The sequence below is a fragment of the Dipodomys ordii genome, unplaced genomic scaffold, assembly GCF_000151885.1.
Source record: "Dipodomys ordii isolate 6190 unplaced genomic scaffold, Dord_2.0 Scaffold40, whole genome shotgun sequence".
NCBI lineage: Eukaryota > Metazoa > Chordata > Mammalia > Rodentia > Heteromyidae > Dipodomys > Dipodomys ordii.
In genome coordinates this window covers 12,387,600-12,413,826 of record NW_012267256.1, presented here as the reverse complement: position 1 = coordinate 12,413,826, position 26,227 = coordinate 12,387,600, and the positions used below count along the sequence as shown (strand labels likewise).

Below are 26,227 nucleotides of genomic sequence, written 5' to 3'. Positions count from 1 at the left end.
TGTGTGTGTGTGTGTGTGTGTGTGTGTGTGTGTGTGCGCGCTCATGCGCGCGCGCCAGTCCTGGGGCTTGAACTCAGGGCCTAGAACTCAAGGCTAGTGCTTTACCAAATAGAGCCAAAGCTCCATTCTAGCCTTTTGGTGGTTAACTGGAGATAAGAGTCTCAGACTTTCCTGGCTTGAATGACTATCCTCAGATCTCAGCTTCTTGAGTAGTTAGGGAGTGAGCCACAGTTTTTATTGTGTTTAATACTCATATTTGCTTCTGAATTCTTATTGGTGTCCATATGAGACAAAGAGCCGTACAAACGATGTCAGTCTATGGAAATCTAGAGGATGGAAAAAGTGCCATGCAGGAAAATCCTCACCCACCTTGCTAGTCCGTCATTGTTATTCTTCTTTTTTTGGATCTAAGGCCTACCATCCCTTTAGTTTTAGTACCCTGGCTTCTGAGACGAATTCCTTCTGCACTTACCATCTAGGCGCAGGTAAAGGAAGTTCCGAAAAGCAAAGTAGTCCTCCATGATGGTCATGAGAGATGTCATCTGGCAGAAAAGCAGCACGCGGTGGTTAGTCGCTCTCAACTTTGGTAGAATGCGGTCAAGTAGCTCAAACTTTCCCGAGGCCCGATACAGCTCAGCCCTGAGCCCAAAAATGCAAAAGAAGAAGAGGGTATTACTGCTGTCCATCCTCTTGAAGGAGACAGTAATGCTTTGCTTTTCATATAGAGCCTCACATAGAATAAACATTCAATTAAGTAAGTGTGGAATGAATGAATGAATACTTCAAGGTATGAGAGTGTTTTAGTGGAGAAAGAAAATGTTTTCATATGAAACCCATAAAGGATGATACTACGTAAGAGATAAGAGACTTCTATGTATAAAACTGTAAATTTAGGATCTAATGATTGAGGAACACCTACTGTGTACAATTTCAAGTAAATTGGACAATTATGAATAATGGATGGTAAGTACTACTAAGGAAAACAGTGGGCTGAAGTGTGTCTCAAGTGGTAGAACAACTTGCCTAGTGTGCTTGAGACCCTGGGTTTGATCCCCAGTACTCGGGGGGCAGGTGGGCAGGGGGAAAAAGAAGTTAAAATGAGAGAAATCAAAGAACAGTGGCCTTTTCTTTTGATTAGATCCTGAGTTTGACAAACTTTGTTTCTGGCCTGTGATCTCTTTTAATAAATTAAGTCTGACTGGAATACAGTCACGGTCATACATTTATGGTCTGTCTGGTTGACTTCATTCTATACTGGTTGAGCTGAACAAGGGTGATAGAAACTTCATGGCCCACAAAGCTGAAAATATTCTTGAAATGGCCCTTTACAGATAAAGCTTGCCAATGACTGGTTTAGAGTGTCAGAGGCCAGTGAGCTTCCTGAAGAGAGAAGATTGGAGGCACAGGGGAGGAGAAGATTCTGGAGAAAGGAAAGAGCATGTGCCAAGATCCTGGAGAGTACAGGGGGCTTGGGAGCCTGAAAAAATGGGGAAGGTGAGGGCAATGATGTGTGTGCTATAAGCATAAGAGGGGTAAACGCTGAGGTCTGAGGAGAGAGGAGAGCCAGGAACGGGAGGGGGCACCACAGGGCTCTATTAGCTACACCGAGTGTTCTGGTTTTCATGGCAATCGACAACCACTGCTTTCATTTAAACCGACAGTGGAGTGATGGCAGCTGGCGTTCATTTTTTTACAAGGCCATCCCCAACAGAGTGTGCCTTACTGTAGCTGTGCAAGTCAAAATGATGGAGATGCGCTGGTGTCTCCCACCTGCAATCGTAGCTACTCAGGAGCCCGAGATTCGAAAATTGTGGTTCAAAGCCAACCTGGGAAAATCTATGAGACTCTCATCTCCTATTAACCAACAAAACGCTGGAAATGGGGCTGTGGCTCAAGGGGTAGAGTATACCAACCTTGAGTGACAAAGCTCAGGGACAGAGAGCACAGGCCCTGAGTTCAAGTGCTAATACCAGCACAAAAAAATATAAATATGTGTGATAGAAAAGATGCCATGATGCAGAGAAAGGCAGAAAGGAAAGTAGGAGCCCTTCTCCTCTGCAGTAAACCTGCCTCCCCCCCTCTCTCCCTTTCCCTGTTCTCTTCCTTCCTCAGCCAATTAGGCCTGTTATATGCCGCAACTAAATTTTAGGGTTGATATTGTTTGCTAAACTCTTACCAGTGTACATACAGACAATAACATTGAAATGCATCACTGGTACCTGGGTGGCCAACACAATACATTTTAAAGTATGTATTTCCAGGAGAGAAAATACTACAAATGGGGTATATGCAAAATGAAGCTATATTTTGAAAGAGAAAAAAAATAGGATTTACCCATTGATGACCCCATTTGAATAGCCTAGGTGCTCAGCAAAGGACTCCTTTAAAAGAGAAGAAAATGGTCTTATAAATGCAATTATTAACTTAGGTACAGTGAAAAACCAATAACGTAACAAATGAGCAAATATTTATGGTAGAGTGAACCAAGACCTCATGTGTGTGAGGTCAGTTGTTCGTCTACCAGGAATAGATCCTGTGCATTTCTCTGTCTCTAAACTCCCAGACAAGTAAGTTACTCTAGCCCCTGAACATCCACTGTCACGGGGCTGAGCCAGAAGTTTCTGGGGATCTGCCTACCAATTCAAAATCTAAGCCAGATAAAGTTCATAACACCAGCAAGTTGGAGTTAACATGAAAACAAATGTACTATGGGAAGAGCAATAAAAATAATGACAGTTATATAATGCAGTTCTTAGTTTAGACAAATGGTGACGCCCATCCCAGACGGTCATTTTTTTCCCTGTGAATAAGGCCCCAAATGTACTCTCCTGTCAATGTTCTACCATCTGCTCTCAGAATACTGAATGTATTGAATGTCCTCTCTGGTTCAGAAGAAGAAACAGTTGACTAATTTCTGTTTTCTCCATTCCTACTTTGTGGAAGCAGAGACCCTCTGAGGGGTCTTCATTTTGGCCACCAGCTGCCCCTTTTCTGATCCTTGTCCTTTGATCACTGGAGCTTTTTCACCAAGAGAGCCAGATCTTTTTCCCTGCCAAATCATGGTAGGCTCCAGTTCCTCAAGCACTGCCAATGGACAATGACCAAAATCCAACTACACCTGTTAGAACTAACTCCATGCCACACTGGTGACCAATCCTTACTAGATTTTTAGACTCCATCCCTGACCCCTGAGCCGCAGCCATGAATCATAATAAGATTAGGTATGAATATCATTTAAACATCTTCATTTCTCTTGCTTGAAGGTCCACAGGGAAGCAGTGAGAGTACGCTTGAGGCTGGGCTTCTGAATGATTTGATGCCAATGAAAGGGCTGTGTGCAAACAAAACAGAACAGAGGCAAATGCACACAGCATCTCAGGCCTATGCCAATAGACTGACCAATAACTGTGGGTTTGGGGTTTATAAAAATAGGCTCCTCAAAGCATTTTACAATAACAAACTGTAAATCAAAGCCTTCTTTTCTATGGAATGCCCCTTGATATCTAGGAGGGTTTATTCCTTAAGCTTAGCTTCCTTTCTGACCCCTCTGCCCTTCACAGAGTTCTAGACAGATGTTTGGGGAAAGGAAACATCAATCCCTTCCTTCTCAACATGCCCAGTTTATCTCAAAGGTTAATGGTTTTAGGATAATCAAATTGAAGTAAGAATCCCACTTTATTTTCACAATTCTAAGTCTCCACTGCTCTGTACAGTTCAGAGAAATGTCCTAAAATTGTTTTCAGAAAATAAAATGGGATGATCCCAATCATTTGAATCTTTTAGATTTTTTTTACCCCCCAGTCCTACGAACCCAACATGGATTAACTCACTGACCACCTAACATCTATTTAACATGTAAGTTTACAGGGCACTTTGTGTGTTATTATTTAAAAGTTGATTATTTCCCTCACTACATGTCTGGCAGGCTATCGGAGCTTGGAGATGAAGTGGCTTACTCCAGTTCACAGTGAAAAAGTGGCAAGTGACATGAGCTCATTATTGCTCATGGGATTCTCCTTTATTAGTTTATGTAAATAGGTATCGTTGGTCAGTAGGATGTTTTTTTTTCCTCAAAATGTTGTTGCTATCGTTATTTCAATTAGATCTATAAAGAGACCTTCACTAGAGTAATTTCTTAACTGTGCAAGGAAACCCTCTATAATCAACGCTGTATGCCCTCCCCCATACCTCTGGCTACTCTCTCCCATGATCAAGTTGTCCACTCTCCTGTCTATACATCTTCTCTGCTGCCCCATACATCTTCTCTCCTATGGACTTACATGCCACAGCAGTGTCAGAAGTCTTTCTACTTTCCAAGCACAGCTGAGACAAGACTCTCATATAGGAAGCAGGTGGGGAATAGATTCTCAGATCTGGCAGATAGGATGGCCAAAAAGAATGAAGAGAAAACGAATGCTAAAGGCTAAGAATATTTCAACTCTATAACTCAATTTTTACCATGTGAATAAAGTTTCTAGGAGCGTTTATTTATTATTTAAAACTAAACTGGTGCCAACATTTTTTTCTTTCTGCTCTGTCTTGTGCTATTTGCAGAAAGAAGCAGGTTCTGTACTAGCCAATCGTGGGCCTCCAGGCCTATGTGCTTAAAACCATGAAAATGACTATGATGATTGTCATTCCTTCTGCTCATTCCTTATCCTTCTCCTCTCAACTTCCTCTACTGGAGTTAAAAAAAAAAACCCTGTTGATGCAGGAAACGGGGCAGGAAATGTCTTCTAAAAGCAGCATTCTAGACACCTGAGCATTCAGAACAGAAGCACTGATTTGCACTGTCATCCATAACAGAAATAAGTCAAGAGAACAGAAATCTAAGTAGAATACAAAAGCCAGTGTCTCTGGCAAAGAAAATACTAGAGGACCATTTTCCTTTTCAATATGTATAAATACATTAATATTTTTCACAACATCTGTCTGTTTGTCATTACCTCTGACTTCAGAACTCCCCCCTGAAACAAGAGAATTCACAGTACTTACCCAATTCCAGATAATGAGCCATTGCTTGCCACATTTTCTCACTGCTTGAAATGCTTGGCTATAAAATTCCAAATGCTCAAACACTGGTGCCAATGAGAATGTATACCCAGGAAATTCGGGTGTGATAGTTCTATGTGAAAAGCTAGCAGAACATACAATTTTGCCTTCCACACATATGCTTCAGACCTTTTTTTTTTGACAGTCATGGGTCTTGAACTCTGGGCCTGGACGCTGTCCCTGAGCTCTTCAGCTCAAGCTAGTGATCTACCACCTGAGCCACAGCGCCACTTCCGGTTTTCTGGTGGTTAATTGGAGATAAGAGTCTCACGGATGTTCCTACCCCAGCTGGCTCTGAACCACAATCCTCAGATCTCAGTCTCCTACGTAGCTAGGATTACAGGCGTGAGCCACTAGCTCCTGGCCACAGACCTATTTTTTTAAGTTGTTTTTGTTTTGTTGTTTGTTTGTTTGTTTTTATAAGCTAGCATTAGTAGGATCAGCACAACCAGGATAAAAATTAGGATCAAAACACAAGATACAGACTTACCTCAATGTGCTGGAACATGTAAGGGTGATTACAGATTTTTCTCAACTGCATGATAGTATTCATAAGTGTCTTTGCGCCTCCTTTCCCCTGAGAATAAATGGAAAGAGAAGAACAATTAGTTAATTGTTCAAGTATATCTAATTATTAAAAACTAAGCTCAGTGGTATAATGTCTAGTATGTACAAGGCTGTGGGTTCAATTCTCAGTACTGCAAAAGAAGAAGAAAGAAGCAAAAGCAGAGGAGGAGGATGAAGAGGAGGAGGAGGAGGAAAGGAAGGAAGGAAGGAAGGAAGGAAGGAAGGAAGAAAGGAAGGAAGGAAGGAAGGAAGGAAGGAAGGAAGGGAAGAAGGGAGGAAGGAAGGAAGGAAGAAAGGGGGGAAAATGGAAAGGAGAGAAGGAAAATTTAGGCTTCTTAAAAACAAACAAAGGGCCATAGATCTTCTCAGTAATCTACACACTTCGTGGGCCCAAGCTTCTGTTATTATTTGGCTGTTTTTGAGTTATACATAACATGTTCATGAGTCATTTATCCTACAGATAGAATTCCTTCTGGAATTCTATCAATCTGATGCCTTTGTGTCATGACTGTCTACTGTCTAGGATCCTGGCAGACCAGAGCCTAGAACAGATGCTCAGGGAGGGAAACTAGATTTTAAAACTTTCTAAAATGCCACCCAACACTTAGGCAGAATGTGTTTTCTGCAGATTTGACACAAGCGCAGCTCACTGTTGGTAATAGGAACATAAAGAAGTGCGTTTGTGGTCTCTTGTCCTTCCCTATTGAAGGCAGGAGAACTACACAAAGGCTCAATGTTGTACTTTAACAAAACAGCATTACTAGGGCTGGATGCGCCCTGGAAATATTCATGCCACAGCCTGAGAAGATGTATCGTAGCGCCTTGAGTTGCACTGGCTTCTGCAAACATACCTTCTTGTCTTTCTCAGAACCATCTGTGAGGAGGATTCCCTTGGCTTGCATGTGACGATACAAAATCTTCTGCAGAGCTGACATGTCACACTTGATCACATATTCAACCTAGGGAAGGGACCGAGAAGAGCGTGAGGGGGACAGGCTATTATTCTCCGTCGCTCCTGGAGGAGAAGAGGAAGGCCACTTGTTTCCATTCTTGAGTTCCAGGCTTGAGGTGGATAGTGTAGCACACCAAAGTCTTCATGATAATGGTGAGAATCTTACAAAGTTATGTGTGGCCAGACCCGCTTCATTTGGTTTCACGATAGAGACAGTGAGTGGCTCACCAACTGTTCTCTACAGGGAATTTTTCGTATTTCTCTGCTTCCCAATTACACCTCCTTACATTATTAACAGAATAGTTCTAGGATTTAAAAAAAAGTCATTGGCCATATGATTTTTGTTTGGAGATATCTGTATAATCCTATGTGGCTACCCTGAATTCTAGTCTTTACGGCAGACCTAGGTGGACATTATTCTCTCTGCTCTTGAGAAATGAGAGGATTCAATGCTGTGGGAACAACAGGTTGGGGAAAGAATTAATCCATGGTTGGGCACAACTTTCAGGACAGCTAGAAGGGATCCCACGAGCCTCCTGTACTCACAGTTTATCACACACCTGCAATGCTTTACCATACTCTTTGTGCATAAAATCTGCCTTCTTTCCTATTATTGTTTCTTCCTTATTAAAAAAATTCCAAGAATATAAATGTGCAATTTTCATAATAAACTTCAGATTAATGCCTAGGTATCTGTAGAATGTGATTAAAAGTAAATCAGCAAGCTGCCTAATGTTTAATAGACTGATTAAAAATTATCCAGTTTTTCTCCTAGGATAGGAAAGAGGAGATCATAGATGAAAGAAAGTTGAATATTCATTCAATTCTCACTTTGGAAGGAATGTGAAGGCTGGGAAGAACCACAGTAGTCTTAGTACTACTCATTTCAAAACAAGTTAGAGAAAGGCTTTCTCCTGTGTAGAAAACTAAAAAGAACAAGTAATCAAACCCATGAAAAACTTGTTTTAGTTCTATAATAACCATCTTGCCCAGGGAGGACAAACACATCAAGCTTAATAAATAAGCTGGGAGTTAGTAGCTTCCACCTATAATCCTAGCTAGACAGGAGGCTGAGATTTAGAAGATCAAAGCCAGCCAGCAAGCAAAAATTAGGGCTATAGGTGTGGATCAAGTGGTTGAGCATCAGCCAAGCAAGGAAACTGATGGAATGTAAGGCCTTAATTCCAAAATCTAGTACTTCCAGAAAAATAGGTAATAAATGAGTACACATTTAGTACAGACTTTGCATTTTGCATACATGATCATGCCTCATGTTAAGAGGAACTCCATTTCCCTTGTCTTTCTTAAAGGAATTATTATTTTTGCAGCTTTATTGAGATATAATTGACAAATAAAAAATTATATATCTCTAAGGTGCGCAATGTGATTTCTTTATGGATATGTACTCTGTGAAATGATTAGTACTGGCCCACTTTCTCAAGAGCTCTTAACTCAAAATGAAATTTGATCATAGTGAAGAAAAATGTTAAATATATTCAGATGTTAGCAAGTACAATGATAAAATGACATCAAGGACTAATATTATTGAGCTCTTTTGTATATACTAGGCTCTGTGCAAAATGCTTATGTTCACTTTCTCATTGAGTATGCTAGTTCCGTGGAATGATCTCCTTTGTAGACAATGAATCTGAGCATCACTGAAGCTATGCCACTGGCCCAAGGTGACCTAGCTATTGAAGAAAGCAATCAGGATGTGAAGCTGTTTTATCAAACCACACATCTACAAAAAATGTCTATATGTTCATTTATGAATTATATGCACACACTAATAATGCACTGATAACCTCTCAAGATGTGAGCTGCCTTTAGAGCATGGGACAATGTTAAGGACTGCTAATTTATATACCTATTTCAATATTCCAATATGAAGATGCCCAACATGTTTATTCAATTCCAGTGTAATCACTCTATTATATGGCTAATGAAAACCCACAATAAGAATGTGAGAAGCTGGGTGCTGGTGGCTCATGCTTGTAATCCTAGCTAGTCAGCAGGTTGAGATCTGAAGATCATGATTCAAAGCCAGCATCGGCAGAAAAGTCCATGAGACTCTTATCTCCAATTAGCCACCAGAAAACTGGAAGTGGAGCTCAAAGTGGTAGAGCACTAGCCTTGAGCAAAAGAGCTCAGGAATAACACCCTAGGCCCTGAGTTGAAGCTCTATGACTGACAAAAAAAAAAAAAGGAGGGAGGGAGAGGTAGGAGAAGAGGAAAGATGATCTTCCTTTGCTCACCTGTGCTTACATTTAGTTGATTTTAAATCTGTACTGCTTAGCAGAAATTGTTAAAGCCTTTATGGGACCCAAGGCTGTTAGTTTAGTTAAAAATCAGACCAGATTTTTATGTTGGGGATGTAGCTCAGTGACAGAGCACTTGTCATGCATATGTGAAGCCCTGGGTTTGTGCTGGAGAGTACCTCAGACACACACATACACACAATTAGATCATTCTAAATCCATTCATCTGAGAATAAGGAGACCCATGAGATTAAATAATAGGCAGAAAATAAGCGTGTCAGGTAGTAAGGATGAATAGAGAGTCAGATACTGGGGGGGCTAGTGGTAGAAATTCGTGCCTAGGCTTCCCTTGAGGTAATTTAAGTATGTGGATTATCAAGCATCTATTACATTCCAAGAAAGAACCAGCATTAAGATATGTGCCAATGTGGCTTAGTATACTTTTCAAATGTTCTTTTTGGTAGGAGCCGTCCTAGAGTTTGAACTCAGAGCCTCGGGCTTCCTAAGCAAGCTCTTTCTCCCTTGAGCCACGCTCCCAGTTCTTTTGATTTTAGGTTCTTTTTAGAGTTTCATGCTTTGACCTAGGAAGGCCTCTGACTGTGATTCTCCTAGCTCTGCCTCCGGGTAGCTGAAATTACAGGCATGCATTACTATATCCAACTCAGTTTATTTTATTTTGCTTTTTTATTTTGAACAAAATAGAATATACATGCACCAAGGCTATTACTAGTGAGTGTCCCCCATCCACATACACGTACACCTCTATGTGTACACTGGAGACCTGGGCCCTAAAAATAGCTAAATGCCTGGACCCTTCATTCTACTTCGACAGATGATTTGCCTTCCACTGCATACCAATATTAGTGCGAGTTGACCTCATCTCTAAGACCAAGTTTATCAACCTTTCAAAACATATCCCATTTCTACAGTAATCCCTTTCACCTGGTCTCAATGCAGAACAATGCACACAGAAAGAAACTGATAGATATGAAGAAAAGGGGTGGACTAAATGATCCTAACATAGACACATAGATCAATATAGATGAGGTGACAGAAACTGACATATAGTGGTACCAACTTTAATACCAGCTCCCAAAATTTCAGGGCACCCGAGCAGGATGCCGGTACTATAGAAGGGGAAACTGGTGACTTCTTAATAAGAATGATTTTCCACTAATATAACAGGCTGTGGAAACAAGTGGGAATATTTTAATTCAGCTTATATGTATAATAGAGGTGCCAACCTCACATGCATGGTAATTATTTATTCTTCTCTCTGCCAAATTTGGTCCCTACAAGTAAGCAAATTGGTGACTACATTGGACAAGAGTCTCCTCTCCTTTAACCCTGTATATGAATTTGATCTTTATTCATAGTGTCTGACCACACACACTTTTGTTCTCTTTAAATTCCCATTCCAAAAGGATGAAATGTTGTAATGCCAAAACTGGACTACTGTGCCCTATTAGCACATTGTAACCTGAGAGTCTTAGACAAGATAATGCAATTTATGAGAGCCTCAGCCTCCTCTCCCATAGCCTGAGAGGAAAGAGTGATGATTAACTATATTAGGGATTCCAAACTTTTATGTAATAAACATAATCAAAGATTTTTAAAAATGCAAATTGCATCAAAAAGCAGGATTGATATTAGGGAGGCCAGCCTCTCATTAACCTTAGACATTATATCCATATTTAAGGTACTTAGGTATCAATATGTAAATAGTTAATTGCCTGGTCTGTTCTTGGTAAAGGAATGAACACAGAAGTATCAGTACAGCTAAATCGAAAGATCCATTTTCCTTTAGGATAAGTTGGCTTCTATAATCCCTTTTCTATAAAGGGGTGTTCTTTCCTGAGTATAAGGAGCGGATTTTCTGCCAGCAGGCATGGGGTGAACACAGTATAATTTCTTTGGTCATTAGGTGTTCCATTAGCTTAGGATTACAACTGATTTTCCTCTGTAGTAGAGTTGCATTAGCCAAACTGTGCAATTTTATATACCTGTTTTAGTTTTATCTGAGAAAGTACATGTCACAATGTGAAACTAAAGTTTAAAGTCAACACATCTATTAACACAACTAAAAAATATATTAAAAAACCTGGTGATCTCAAGTACTGACAAGAATATGGAGGGACTGGAATGCTTAGAGCCTGATAGAAGTATTAAAAAGCAGCCTGTAGAGTATAAACAAAGTCATGGGTACACTGACCATATTAAGTAGCCTGACTTCCACGTGTGGACTTATACAAAACAAAAATCGATGTCTACACAAAACGTATGCATAAATGTTTATAGTAGCTCTATCTAAATCATAAAAAACTAGACACCCAGATGTTTCTCAATTCCAAATAAATAAACTATGATATGTTCATATAACAGAATACAATACAATAAGAAAAATGAACCAGAGACTGATATGAACAACCACTTGGGTGACTCTCAAACTCCTTCTGGGAATGAAAGGCAAGGCACTGTCTGATTCCATTCATTCATCTGGCATTCTGGAAAAGGCAAAGCTTTGGGCATGGAGAGTAGATTAGGAGGTCATATGAAGCTAAGAGCAGAAGTAGAGTTTGATTTAAAATGTAGCACCAGAATAAAAGAAGAAAAAATTTAGGGAGGTTGTGCAATGGAACTGTTCTGTAGTTTGTGAACATTGGTTAAAATTCATAAAACTAGATGCTGAAGGGCATGAATTTTACTACATGTAAATTAAAGATAGTATTGGAAAAGAATCAATGATTGCCAAGTATGTATGTAGTCTTTCCCAACCATCAGCCATGATTCAGTCCTTTGTGGATTCTGTATACAAACCAAGTATGACATACTCATTATTTGTGACTCGAAGGAAGGGGATTACAAAAGAAACCTCCTTATTCTCAAGGATAAGACAAAAATGCCAACTTTTCCCAGGTTAAAAAAATTCTAACAAGGCAGGAAAAGTTGAGAAGGGACACTGGCCAGGCTAGACTAAGAACAGCCACATACATGCACAAACTGACTGGTCTCTTCCCATCTCACACGGTTTACGGGATCAGAGGTGTGGAAAGGCCACCGAAAATCACAGTAATGGCAAGAAAACAGTGAGAAGGAGCTTCAGGTGGAACTCCAAACAGTAATAGTGGCAATATGAGCAGAAACTGTGAGGATTATAGTGGTAGCAGCTGGCATTAGATAAGTACTTACTATATGCCTTCCATGTAAACATTATATTGAGCACTCTATCTACTTCTCACAACAATTCTGCAAGATTATATTAAATAGTTTGCAGTTCACGGATAAGAAGAAGAGGCCCCTTTCGGTTGAATGACTTGCCTAAGTTCATGCAGTAAGATAGAGAGAAAGCATCTGAGGATCTATACTCACTGATGGCAAAGCCCATGATTTTCACACCACCAAGTTGCTTCCAGAAAAAAGATATCATGGATACCTTTAAAGGTACGAGCACCTATAAAAAGTATCCATAGACATTACCACACACGGAGTATTATACACACCTCCGATACAATACTGTAATTACTTATGAATACAAGTAGAGTTGTATAGGAGCCTTACTCTTCAGAATGTGTGTGTGTGTGTGTGTGTGTGTGTGTGTGTGTGTGTGTGTGTTTGTGTTTACTATCCTTCTGGGGTACACAGGAATCTCTCTTGTGGAAATCACCACAGAGATAAATTTTGTTGGTGTTGTTGGTCATGGGGCTTGAGTTCAGGGCTTGGGAGCTGTTCTTGAGCTCTTTTGCTCAAGGTTAGTGCTCTACCACTTTGAGCCACAGCTCCACTTCAGATTTTTTTTTTGTAGGTCCTGGAGCTTGAACTCTGGGCTTGGGCGCTGTCCCTGTGCTCTTCAGCTCAAGGCGAGCGCTCTACCATTGAGCCACAGCGCACTTCCGGTTTTCTAGTGGTTGACTGGAGATAAGAGTCTCTCGGAGTTTCTTGCCCAGGCTGGCTGTGAGCCTCGATCCTCAGATCTCATCCTCCTGAGTAGCTAGGATTATAGGTGTGAGCCACCAGTCCCCAGCCAGGAGTAAATATTTTTTCAATTTTTGGAATATTTATTTTGTACTCTTTCTTGGGTTTTTATTCTCAAGTTGTTTTTTTTGGGGGGGGGGTCTGGTCATGGGGCCTGAACTCTGGGCCTGGGCACTGTCTCTCAGTTCTTCAGCTTAAGGCAAGCACTCTACCACTTGAGCCACAGCGTCACTTCTGGCTTTTTTCTTTTTGCTTATGTGGTGCTGAGGAATCGAACCCAGGGCCTTATGCATGCAAGGCAAGCGCTCTACCACTGAGCCACCTTCCCAGCTTATTTTTTTAATATTATATATACTATCTTTAAGTAGTGTACAAAGGAGTTACCATTTAAAAAAGCAGTTTATAAATACAGTATATCTTAATCAATATCATCCCTTTCGACATGTAATATAACTGACCATCCCAAAAATCCTTACACTGAAAAGCTTTGGGGGTTTCTGTAATAGATATTCTTAAAACTGAGCATACTTTTAACTTGCAAGATGTTTTTGAAAGACCTCTCTATATTCTCAGTCTTGGAAATGAATAAAGAAGATTGAATGAAAATGTAACTTCTAGGACCACAGTAATTAGTAAGCCAGGAGGTAATGTGAGGTCGCCACACGGCCCTGGCCAGTTTACCTATCAGTAACTTCACACCACTGTGAACAGAAATGGTGTTACCCAAAGAGAAGACAGCCCACAGGAAGTCAAAAGCAGTGTCAATGATATATAAGCTCAAGGATATAGTCCGCAGCAAAGTAACGTACATAAACATCTAGACTTTTATTAGGATAAAAACTAGGTATAAAACCTAATTTGGATTTCTTTTCAGACTATTAACGAATAGGGAATTAATGAATAAGATTCTCTCATAGCAAACTGATCAACTGTGTATGCCATCTTGCTAACTTACTCTTTAAAATGAACAAGCTGAAAAACTCTGCCCCCAAAATAGTTGTTACCAAGAACAACCACAATCATGCAAAAATAAGACACTTCAGAAGTGGCTCATCTAAAGAAAATCAAATAAAAATATCTCATGCAACAAATTATATACAACTTATATTCAAATGTGTGTGGTTCCAACATATGATCATAGATATTAAAAAAACTAATATTCAACTATAACCTAGAATTGTAGAGCTAAGGGCTCAAAGACATGGGAAAGCACTGAGACCTCTTTCCAAAGAGTTATCTGAAACAATATTACTTAAATGATCACAGAAAGTTAATTCTTGTGGTATAAGACAAAAGAAATGTAATCTGCCAAAACTATCTCACTAGAAGAATAATGATATAATAAATATTACATACTGAATAAACTTTTAGGAATATATGTTTTCTTTGCCTTCAAAATCCTAACTACCTACAACAGTGAACTCAACAAGGCCAGTAACAACAACAACAACAACAACCCCCAAAATTAAAATAGATTGAGGTGTTGGGAGGCCTGGTTCAGGTGGTAGAGCACTAAACAAAAAGTGAAAGCGTCAGGTACCAAGTTTAAGTGTCAGTCTCAGACAGAAAAAAAAAAAAACAAAAAAAGAAAAGAAAGAAAGAAAGAAAAGAAAGAAAACATTGAGACTCAGAGAATTGAATAATTTTATAAAATCTTCTGAAAAAGCTTTTAGAAACCAGGCTGGAAAAGTCTGTGATTTTTCTTTTCTCTCCAGCTCTATCAAACACAGAAGCACTTTAGGTTATTTTCAAAATAGCTGTAACTAAACTATAAGCCAGCTATTTTAGAAACACAATTTCAGGGGCGGATACTTCAAATATGCTCTCAGGGAGCAATCTCCCCCACGCCCCCCGACACACACACACACACACACACACACACACACACAAACTTTTGAATTCACAACATACTTTTTCTGGAAGCTGCGATTCAACTTCTTTCTTAAGTCTCCTCAATAAAAATGGTCTCAGGACCTTATGCAGACGTCTGATGATCAGGATAGTTTCTTCTTCATTTAAGTCCACCTATGAAAGAACCTTACATCAATTTGATTTTTTAAAATAATCAATGATTTATACAATCAAGCTCTATGCTATACTTACTATGTATGTATTATACTAAATGAATCTTGCATACATTAAAACTACGCTTTATGCCATTCACATATAGGCCTCCAAATTCTCTTCACACTTGCCTAACAAAGGGGAATAAAATGGCCTCTAAATAGGTGTCTTTGTCTTAATGGCTAGCTGAGTAGAAAGTATCCAGAAACCCAGTTTTTTTGTTTAGTAATGTTCATAGTCCGAAGTTTTTATGGAATCTGACTGGCAATGAAGACTGACTAGAGATTAAGACAGAATGGGAGAAGAGGCATAATTAATGTGTTCATACTTAAACTGAAGCCTTAAATTAGGCCTTGGCTTGAGTTGACTCTTACAGAGAGAGAAAATGAGGGGACAGAAGCTTGAACATGAAAAGCTCTATTTTCTGCTGGTGGGTCTTCAAGTCCTTTTACTTTATCAGCTCCTTTCCTTTTCTCTGAACCTTGTCTCTTTTTTTTATTGTGAAAATACTGTACAGAGGGGTTACAGTTACATGGGCAAGATAATGAGTACATTTCTTATCAAGCATTGTAGCCTCCTCCTTTGTTTACCCTTCCCTGAGTCTCTTTTTAAATGTATAAAATCCCCTTTTCTTTCACCTTCCCCTTTTAACCTCTAGGGGGCAGAGTTGATTGACATTACTTTCTATAAATGAGCAAGCCCAGTTACCTGTTGACAAATGCAAATGTGCCTACAGGGTACCTCAAGACTAAAAGGCCATAGAGTTCAAACGTGCATGTTCCTACGACATTCTTAGTGGCTTTTCATTCTTACAGCTAAAGGATCACAAATCAACATGGCATGTGCCCATTTCATTTCTTTTTCTTTTCTTTCTTTCTCCTTCCTTCCTTCCTTCTTTCCTTCTTTCTTTCTCTCTCTCTTTCTTTCTTCTTTTCTCTCTCTCTTTCTTTCTTTCTTCCTTTCCTTCCTTCCTTCCTTCCTTTCTTTCTTTCTTTCTTTCTTTCTTTCTTTCTTTCTTTCTTTCTTTCTCTCTCTCTCTCTCTTTTTTGGCCAGTCCTGGGAATTGTCCCTGAGCTTCTTTTGTTCAAGGCTAGCACTCTCCCACTTGAGCCACAGTGCCACTTCTGACTTTTTCTGTTTATGTGGTACTGAGGAATCCAGCCCAGGGCTTCATGTATGCTAGGCAAGCACTCTACCACTAAGCCACATTCCCAGCCCTCATTTAATTTCTTGCAATGAACCATATCTTCCTTGCCTTGGAAAAAGAAGGTAGTTGAAGAAGTAATAATAACAAATTTGAAAAGAGCTATGCCAGGTATTTATACACACATGAATCGGAGGTTCTCAGTAGAACTTGAAAAGTAGTTGTGCAGACAATTATCATAAATTAGGTCAGATTTACACACAAATCCTGTGCAGAAATAGTTCAAAGGAGAATTTAAGATTATAATGAGGAAAGATTTTTTTGTGTTTGGGTTTGTATTCATTTGATTCAGTTGCTCTGCTTAAATTCAACAAACATCTCCATGTTCATCTTCCTTATGTACTGGTGTAGTTAAGGATTTACTGGTTAGGAATATTCTCTAGGGGCTTGGGAAATAAGTTGGCAAAAAGGCAAAGGAGTTAAGATGTGACCCCATAGGAGGTTCACAGGGGAAAATAATCCCTGGGTGAAACTGTTTCCACCCATACATCAGTTTCAGAAAGAAAGCAGAACTGTAAACCACCCAGGGCGGCTGTAGGGTTCTTGTGGCTCTAATGATTTTGAGCTTCAGGCCCTTTGGTTTCATTTCATTGACTTGCAATAAAGAAAAACAAAAGTTAGACCAGTACCCTTTCACCAGTCATGGCAAATGGAGCATTAAACCACTGTTCAAATGTGCTGCAGCTCTTAAAAATTGTAGGGAGGAGGAAGTTGAGGAGGGCCCAGAGTTCAGGGAGCTTGTTTTGCAATGGTGTCCCAGTCAAGAGGATCCTTCTAGGGGCCACGTAGTGGGTGTTCAACACCTGAGTCAGCTTGCAGTGATGGTTCTTCATTCGGTGCCCTTCATCCACTATCATATATTTCCACCGAATCTGTAACATGAAAGACCATGGCTTGATGAGCAATAAAACAAACATAATTCCTCAGGAGAGACAAGGGGATATGTGTGAAAGACTTAGAACTCAACTTCGTACACAAGGTGTCATGATATTCCCAAACACAAATCAGTTTCACAAACCAATACATTCCATGTATGGCAGTATGTGAAACATTGTGTTAAAGTAGCAATGTTTCTCAAAGACCAGCAGTGATCTTCATTTACTTATTTATTTTACATTCCAAATCACAATTTTACAAAGGAAGGAAATTGGGCCCAGCAAAACAAAATGGCGGACCCTCTGTCTGGATGTCCCATCTCTCCATCCAATGCTCTTTCTATTGACAGTGTGTTGTGACAAGTGCTCTAGACTTCAGTGCTAGGCTCCCTCTGCTCACAGGAAGAACAGGATGCAGAGAGCCGATCATAGCAGAAGTGAACACCTGGCTTGTGCTTGCACCAGCAAGCAACTACAGCTGAGATCCTCTTGGCGTCTTGCCTTCCTTTCTATCCCCCTGGCTTGCCTATTGCTTTTATGGCTCAGTTCAGTGTTGGTTTTTCCTCTTGTTTTATTTCATTTTGTTTGATCTGGTCGCTGACATTAAAAAGTTGCAGTATTTATATAAACATCTGAACACTCAGCTTCTTTCTTTAAAAAAAAAAAAAAAGAGAGAGCAAGCAACCAGCCTCCCTCAGTTCATGCATATTCTAGGACCCTGGATCTTGGATCTAGAACCCCTGTTCTATTTTAAATAAAACTATGCTCACTGGCAGGTGATGCAATATTGTGATTCTTCCATGTATGCCAAAAAGTTAAACACAACAACGCCCATCCTGTATTAATAGCATTTAAAATGTTGAGAATGCTCATGGCGATCCTCTTTCCTAAGGCTATAGTCCCTTTCTTCCCTCAAACCTTACCGTTCCTCCTTCTTTCAGTTACTTCTAGTGAGAACAATGCTCCACTCAGGCTGCCCATCCCCTATACCCGGGTAGCTGTGGCCACAAAAAAGCATCTGCTGCTCAGATGTCCCCAGCCCCTGTTGCGAAGCTCTTAAGAGAGAGAAGGTAGATGAGCCCTGGCATTATACAGTGCTTGCCTTCCTCATTAAAAGCCCTGGTAGCACGGGGGAAAGAATACACAATCATCAGTCAGGCTGGGATGTACAGGTAAAAGAAACGGCCAGGTTGTTTTCCTTCCTCTACCAACCTCTAAGAAAAAATGTTTAAGAATATTTAAAGTTGTACTTTCAATGGCTCCAAACTTTCCAACAGCAGCAAACGAGGCCCGCAGACCAGAATGTACTTAACTATATATTCGAAATCGACTTTCCTACCTAATTTAGCTTATGAAATAGTAAACAAGGAACCAGAGACCTTTGATTTTGCTATCGGGTGTACCACTAATTAGGTCTTCCACTTGGAAAAAATTATTACTCCTATCTGTAGCTCCATTTCTCCAGTAACAAATAATAGCAATGCATCTCGTTACCAGGAGTCTCCAATGAGTTTTGAAATACATATGCAGAAGACACAATATGAATTTTTTTTAAAAAAGGATCTCATATGTACACACAGATTCCCATAGTAATATTGGAAACACATCATTTCTGACATTGCCAAATTCATCTCTGAGTGTGAGGGATAGAACACAGCATTGTTGTCAATGCCATCTCAATTATTAAACCTCCCCTGGGCACACATTTCTTTTATGTTATTTCCTATGATACCATGAAAGGAACTCTCAGTTCCCAGAGCAAAGGTTTAATGCAGAGATACAACAAACCCCAGAAATAGGGATTCTGTTCAATTCTGGCCATAACTTAGTTTCAGATTATAATGGTTTCAAAACACCACAGGGTAAAAGAAATTACCAAGGGGGGGAAAAATCAAGTTTTCATGATTTGTTTCATGAAAGACAGTACTTACTTCCATCTTTCTATATGAACAATATTAGGAGACACCATGACATAAATGGAAGGAAAAAGGCCTTTTATTTTGTGGCTAAAGGACAGTGTAGGACATACAAATGGGGGACATGTAGGTCACTGAAAAAACTCTTCAACTTTAAATAAATAGTCACAGGAACGGCCCTGACTAATTTGAACAATGTTTGTCCATTATTTTGCCAGGAAAACCAAAATCAGATATAGCACAAATGTCTCGGCTTGGATAAATGCTCAGATGGAGAGCCCATATGGAGAGATTCCTACTCGCCTTTGAAGACACACACACACACACACACGCACACACACACACACACACACACACACACACACACACACGAGGCATACAGTCACATCGAGAATAACCCAGGGCAACAAAAACAATCATTTCTTTCCAAGCATATTTAGGGCTGTTGGAGGGAAAAGTACTAGAAGGAACCCAGGTGAATTTTCCTAAACAATCTAAACTCACTGCCTATGACGGGATAGAGAAGAGTCCAGGATCAATCACATACCCCCAAGCAAAAAGTAACAGCATGAAAAAAGTAAAGCCTATGACCAAGACTGATGGAGGAGGGAGCAGGGGGAGGTGGGGGGGGGAAAGGGGGAGAAAGACAGAAAGAGAGTAGCCACGCAATGATCACATTATACTACTGAGTATAATTGGGGGGGGGTACTTTACACTCCATTGAGAGAATCCATAATTAGAGACAAAAGAATCTTTTCAAAATAACATACCTTTGCAAGAATGTGCTTGTCTTTTATAATGTACTCGTAAGTAGTGAGAAGGACATTGAATTTGCCACTTCGTAGTTGGGGGACCAGGGAACGGCGCATGGCAGGGGTACCCTGAATGGAAAGAAAAATATACCGATTACCCAATGGGAGTATGTGGGTGCTATTTCTCACTATTCATAGCTAATGGACCCAAGATGGAAGACTCTTGAAGTTATCATAATGCTGATGTACTATCTATGAAGAAACTCCAAGCTATACTGTACACATCTTGACTCTGTCCAGACCATATAGAAGGGTGTTCCCACTTAAGACCAAGGCGGGGAAAGAGAGAGATGGCAATTGCAGAGTGTAGGAGCTGAGAGGCTCCGTTTCTGTGGGAGCTTGCAGCAGGCAGGCCTGGCGCCTGGGTAATTGCCTGACTTTGCACAGTAGCAGCCCACCGAGAGCCAGTCAGCAGCTCGCGGGATGTGCAATATTTGTCATTTGTATTACTCTCATCAGAAACCTCGCAATATGATAATTAACAATTTTCTTCTGCATTTCACTATCTGAAAGTAATTATGGTTTATTACAGTAATCTTCTTGGGATGATTAACTCTCACTGTTTAGTACATGATGTACATGACAAAACTTTACAACCAAATACAGTTCACAGATGTGCATATGGAAATGAAGGAAATAAGGGCCTACTTTTTTGCTTTTCTACATTTACATACAAATACAGCGTTTCAAACCTTGTAAGAAATTTTCACCACAGAAGGAGCCCACTTGTCAAATTCATATGTCCAGTTAGATAGAGTCCTAGAGAACAACATAAATAACACAGTAAAGAACAACATTTGCATAAAAGTCAGTGGTTAAAAAGATGTTATTTTCAGACCTTGCTTTCTTAAGAGAGAATATAAAGGATCACCAAGTACATATTTATTTTAAAGGTGTGGAAATAAGAGATAAGTTAGAAATGAGCCACATGGTATGACAACTTTGCTTGTGCTTCATTAAAAAAAGAAAGTAACTCCTAGGGAAAAAATTAAAAATATAGAAAAGCTGGGAGCAAAAATGAAATCCTAAATTTTAATAGAGTATAGCAAACAGTAATTGCTAAGGTGATTTGGGGACTTTTAAACTGACCATGTAAATTTAGAGAAAACTTAAGTCAGGAAAAAAAACCACATGGAGATATTAAATAGATCTGTCCTGAACAAATAGGGAAAAACACTGAAGGCTTTAAAAAAAAATCCTTGAAAGTATCACCATGATCTAGGAGAACATGAAAGACAGATAAAATGCCTAGGATTGTATAAGTACTGTGGATACAGGTAATTCACATACAAAGGTCTGTATGAGACACATTTAGAAGAAAATACAAAATGAATCCTTATTTGTCTTCAAGATCCAAGTTCACATCAGCACTATAACAGATCCCAGACAATCAAGCTGCAATCTGACACTCACAGCCACATTAGTGGCAGCCCTACGGAGCATCCTTCATTTAGGAGTGCCCCCTAAAGACCCGTGAGTGGTCAAGGTACTGGAAACGTGGTGGCCTTGGCAAAGACTGTTCTTGCGAAGCAACCAAGCTGCCTGTACACACAGTGTACACACTAAGGTTAGGTTAATGTAAAACTCACATTCAGGATGTGGATCTCCTCTCTCATTTAAAAGATACAATAAAGATGTTCAGATATATAATCTTCTGATCACGCACATATATAAAATACATGTCTATGTGTATCTTTTGTGCAGGTGTATCTGTACATATACATTTGAAATGGAACAAGGAATATTTTTTTTAATCTTACCAAAAAAAAACTACCCACCCCTCCTGCTTTTTCTGAGTCACTTTGGAGGAGGAGATGACAAGCGAGCCTCATTATTCAGTGTACAGTCATTATTCAGTCTGTACAGTCGTACAGACAGCAATGTTAGCAACTGGTAAGAAATCACTTGATCCAGTGCGTAACTAGCCATTAATAAGACTGAGGTGGGGTGGGGTGAGAAATTAAAACCTTAATTCAGATTACATGCTCCTGGTAATCGTACTACACGCTAGGATTTTTGCCTCACACAAGACAGGAGGCCGGCCAAGCTAGGCAATCTACAGCACACAGGAGGGTGACTGTGGAATGAATGAGTTCACTTACGAGAGGGGGACGATGATGAGATAGGGACCATTGAGTCTTTTGTGCTCCATCAGGTAAGTGATGAGTGCGATGGTCTGTATGGTCTTGCCTAGCCCCATCTCATCAGCTAAGATTCCGTTCAAATTGTTATTATACAGGGAAACCATCCATTCCAGGCCCTGGAGCTGAAATGAAGAGTAATTGCTTCAATTATCCAAGACCTGCACAGGTAATTAATACTAATACAACTCAAGTAAGGCTGTGACTTCTTCACTTCTCTAAGCTGGAGCCTGGGTTGCCCACCGCAGGCAAGTGCAGGGGAACGGGGGGGGGGGACAGGGAGAGGGACAGGGTGGCAAGGGAGGGGAAGGGAAGGGGGGGGGGAAGCACCAGTGCAAGAAAGAATTTAAAATATGAGCCTGCAAGCATCCGGACTGCTTGGCAGGTGCTGAGTGTTAATCAGATTTAGAAATGATGGGCTGTAGCATACTGGTGGGATTTTAAGCAGCTTTGCTGCTCATCCCTACTTAGCATTTCACAGTATATGACATTCTAGAATTATAACAAATGAAGAAGACCCAAACCTACATCGATTCCAACCAATCCAAGGACAAAAAGCCAATGGGAGGATTAGGGGATGAACAAACCAGAAGGCAGGTTTGGCACACGGGCCACTGATCATTAGGGATGGCTTTCTTAGTAATGAAAAGCCTTTCCCCCCACCCTCTCAGCAAGGCAGTCCCGTGACCAGGAAGCCAGGGCCACTTTGCTGGGCTCTTGGGAGGACATTTCTTGTCCTGGCAGAGAGAGAGTTTCCCGGCAGCACATGGAAACTCTGCCATGTGTGCTCCCAAAGGCAGCACACTGGGAGCCAAATGCCTGGAAATGTGTGCGACATCTATTTAAAGCATGAAAGTAGTGCACAAGGGACCCAGCTCTGGATCCCTCGTGTTAAGCAAAGAAGAAAGGTGAGGTATGAATGCAAAATTGCTACACTTCCTTCCTCCTATCTTCCGTTTCCTTGCTCCATCATACCATCGATCGAATGAAGAATATATCTGGGTGTGTATGTACGTGCACACACACAAGTATCTCCATATGCACATGGTAAAGTCAATTTAGCTTGCTTGCCAATGAAGTTATGATTAGAGAAATGTGAATATCAATTAATTATTTTGGGAGTGTGTGTGTGTGTGTGTGTGTAGGTACTGCGGCTTAAACCAGGACACCGTTCTCTAGCTCTTTTTTTTTCTTTTTCTTTGCTAAAGGCTGGCACTCTACGTGAGCACAGTTCTACTTGTGCATTTTGGGTGGTTAATTGGAGATAATATCATGGACTTTCCTCCCTAGTCTGGCTTCAAGTTGTGATTCTCAGATCTCAGCCTCCTAGGTAGCTAGAATTTCAGGCAGCCACTGGCAGCCGTCTACAATGGACAGAAAGTGAGTGACGGTGAGGCACCAGCTCCTCACTGGGAAGCCTAAAGAGCTAAGCATCACTCAAGGGAGTGACGCAGAGTGACGGATGACAGGAGGAAATCAGTACAACTCTAAAAGTGCTTTACCAATGATCCCCAAATAAACCTCTCATACACAAATATAGAAACACTGATTAACAACCAGCTCAGGTAGGGTAAATGAGAAGAAAGCCACTCTGGAGGGCTGGAGGTATGGTTCAAATGGTAAAATGCCTGCTGAGCAAGTAGTGAAGCCCTGAGTTCAAATCCCAGGACAACAATGACTGCAATAACTGATACTCAGAGTTTCCTATCATGATGTTGTATCAAGAATGTCTTCAACTTTTCTCTGACAATTAAATATACAAATAAAAATGTTTCAAAAAAAAACCCAATACTCTGAACCTATTGAAGACATCGTGATCTTTGGGAAAATGATAACTTTAACAAATCCAGGGAATAGTCCTCCCAATGTGTGCACGGATTCCTGGGGACCTCAAGATTTGTTCCAAACACTGACAAGACCGAGTAGATTTTCATAACAACACCAAGGTGTTTCTTGTCATTTTTATCATGTTGATATTGGCACTGCTGGTGCTACAACACTATGGGGAAAACCTGCTGGCACTTAGCAGCACTAATGTGACTAGCAGACACACTCCCTCCATCCCTCCATCCCCACACGATAGGAGAAGCACAGGACCACATTGTTAGAGCGGAAGGGACCAGATGTCATAAAGTTTGAGATCTACTGGTTTAAAGTAAGTGCTTGCCAAGCACATTCTAGAAGATTCCAGTTTTTACATCCTAAGTGAGATATAAAACTGTGGATTTGGGGACCAGGGTAGTTTCAGAATTAAAAAATTAATCAATATTCCACAAATAATTTAATTATAGGATGCTGATACAGGTGCTGATGTTGTTGCCAAGTCTGTAGTGTGCTAATAATGTGCACGAGAGGTCATTGTCAGGTGACTCCAGGCCTGGTTAGTTGGGACAATCCAGGGTTATGTTCGTTACCCATAGTAAGAGCTCCTCTCTGCTCTTATAAGTGTCCAGATTTGGGATAGTAAATTGTGTAATAGTCCTGCTGACAGCTGGTAGTATGTCCTATGTTAACCTGAACCAAACATCTTAAATTTTAAATATTTTCTCAACTTTTGAGAATAATTCATGGAACCAATGAAGCAATGATCTGGAAAATATTACAAAGCAATCAGAGGTAGAATATGGGAGTCAACCTCAGTCCCCATCAAGTAAATGGACCACTTTTTATGTTTAGAGCTGAGTTTGGTTTTAGGGATTTGTTTGTTTGTTTTATGTTTTTGTTGGTTTGAGCTCAGGGTTTTGTGCTTGCCAAGAAGGCACTTCACCTCCTGAACCAGCTTAGCTATCGCTTACTTTTTCATCAAAGCAAAGATGCTCATACTTTTTATTCTAGCTTTTGAAAAGGCATACATGCCTTAGATGAAGGCAAATGGTTGAATTTATAGCATAATGTTACAGCCAAAACTAAAATACTTAAGAGAAAGATTCTATTTTCTTCAGGATAAGGTGAGATGTTTCTTACACAGACAGAATGGGGCTGGCTATTCCATTTTGAAGAAATCCACACTGAAGCTGTTCCAAACATTAAGCAAGTGTGTCAAATAAGAGAACTCATCCCAAATCTACAAAGGAGTAAGCAGGTATGACGTTTCCTAGAAAACATGAAGAACTTGCAAGTGCCAGGAGTGAAAAATGATAGACACAATGGGCAGATTCTCAAAATTACCAATGGCATGATCTAGAGTGTGCCCCTATTTCCAAACCTCTCAAGTACCTCCAGGGGCATGACAGCCTCCAATCAAATTCAGGTAGAAGAGTGGGACTTGCCAAGAAAACACAAACATGTCAACTACCTGATAATGCTTTAGGGTCCCATTAATGAGGAGGGCAGACTGCTTCTCCACCCGTTCTGAGATGGCATGGGCCACGGTGTAGTAGGACTGGGATCCTCTGGCGCTGTACTGCATGCTGTATTCATCATCCACATCTTGCTTCGCTGTTCTGAGAAGGACAAAGTGGAAAACCACACGGGGACATTTTAGCACAGGTGTCACTTCATTCAAAACAAATGGAGAGCTTCAGATAGCCGTGATCAGTCTAGTTTAGCAACTAGCACATGTCCTCCTTGTGAAAATAACATGATTGGTGATCTTCACAATCGCTGGGCATCATTACTATCTCCATTTTGTGCCTGTGAAGAACTGGAGGCTCAGAGAACCTCCTTCCTTCGATGGGTCATAAAAGGTACCCTTGACCTCCAACCATCAGATGCAGATTTGCACTTTGCCAGTAGGGCTGCCCAGGGCTGTTAAAAAAAAAATCCTGTTCCCAAAACACTGGCCCAGGCTTGGAGGATAAGTGGGAAGGAATGGAAGAAGACATCAAAAAGTCAGAGAAAGAAGAAAAGTAGTCTTCTGTCTTCCATCCCTTGTTAATGAGGTGGCATTTTATTCTATATGCAATAAGGAGCCACTGAGCATTCTTAAAAGTTTGTGTGAAAGAGCAGGAACAAAGGTCTACAGCTATAGAGAAAGGAGGAATGTCTTAGGCAGTCTATTTCTGTTTCTTGAAAACAGGTTGCTTCACCACAAGGGATGTACAATCCACTGATAAGACAGGACAAACTGAGATAATGAGATAGAGGGTAAATGTGTAGGGAAAGTTTGGGGCTGGACAGAATAGATGGCCAGGACAAGACAGAACCAGTGATGTGTCACATTTTGGCTTCTGAGTATGTTGATGCCATTAAGAGATGTGGGAAAGGCAGGAAAGCCATCAGTTAAGAGATAGTTTCACCAAACTAACTTTGGACAGAAATGCAAGCAACAGGTGTAGAAATCCAAGAGTGAGCCTGAGCTAGAGGTGGGGAAGTGGGGAGGGAAAGAGAGGGGGAGGGAAGAGAATGAAGAAGGAAAGGATGGAAGGAAGGAAGGAAGGAAGGAAGGAAGGAAGGAAGGAAGGAAGGAAGGAAG

At 40.5% G+C, this 26,227-nt stretch overlaps 1 protein-coding gene across 4 annotated transcripts in view; it reads right to left on the bottom strand.

Moving 5' to 3' along the window:
• Window positions 1-26,227, bottom strand: part of Smarca2 (SWI/SNF related, matrix associated, actin dependent regulator of chromatin, subfamily a, member 2) — a 171,243-nt gene that overhangs the window by 81,036 nt on the left and 63,980 nt on the right. For all 4 annotated transcript variants that reach the window (XM_013018450.1, XM_013018453.1, XM_013018452.1 and 1 more), the window contains exons 14-23: window positions 25,109-25,256; window positions 21,775-21,938; window positions 20,365-20,431; window positions 19,631-19,741; window positions 16,699-16,941; window positions 14,713-14,826; window positions 6,471-6,578; window positions 5,543-5,629; window positions 2,335-2,381; window positions 473-639 (exon numbers count right to left, since the gene is read on the bottom strand). In XM_013018450.1, coding sequence (XP_012873904.1) covers window positions 473-639; window positions 2,335-2,381; window positions 5,543-5,629; window positions 6,471-6,578; window positions 14,713-14,826; window positions 16,699-16,941; window positions 19,631-19,741; window positions 20,365-20,431; window positions 21,775-21,938; window positions 25,109-25,256 — 1,256 coding nt within the window. The remainder of the gene's footprint in view (window positions 1-472; window positions 640-2,334; window positions 2,382-5,542; window positions 5,630-6,470; window positions 6,579-14,712; window positions 14,827-16,698; window positions 16,942-19,630; window positions 19,742-20,364; window positions 20,432-21,774; window positions 21,939-25,108; window positions 25,257-26,227) is intronic.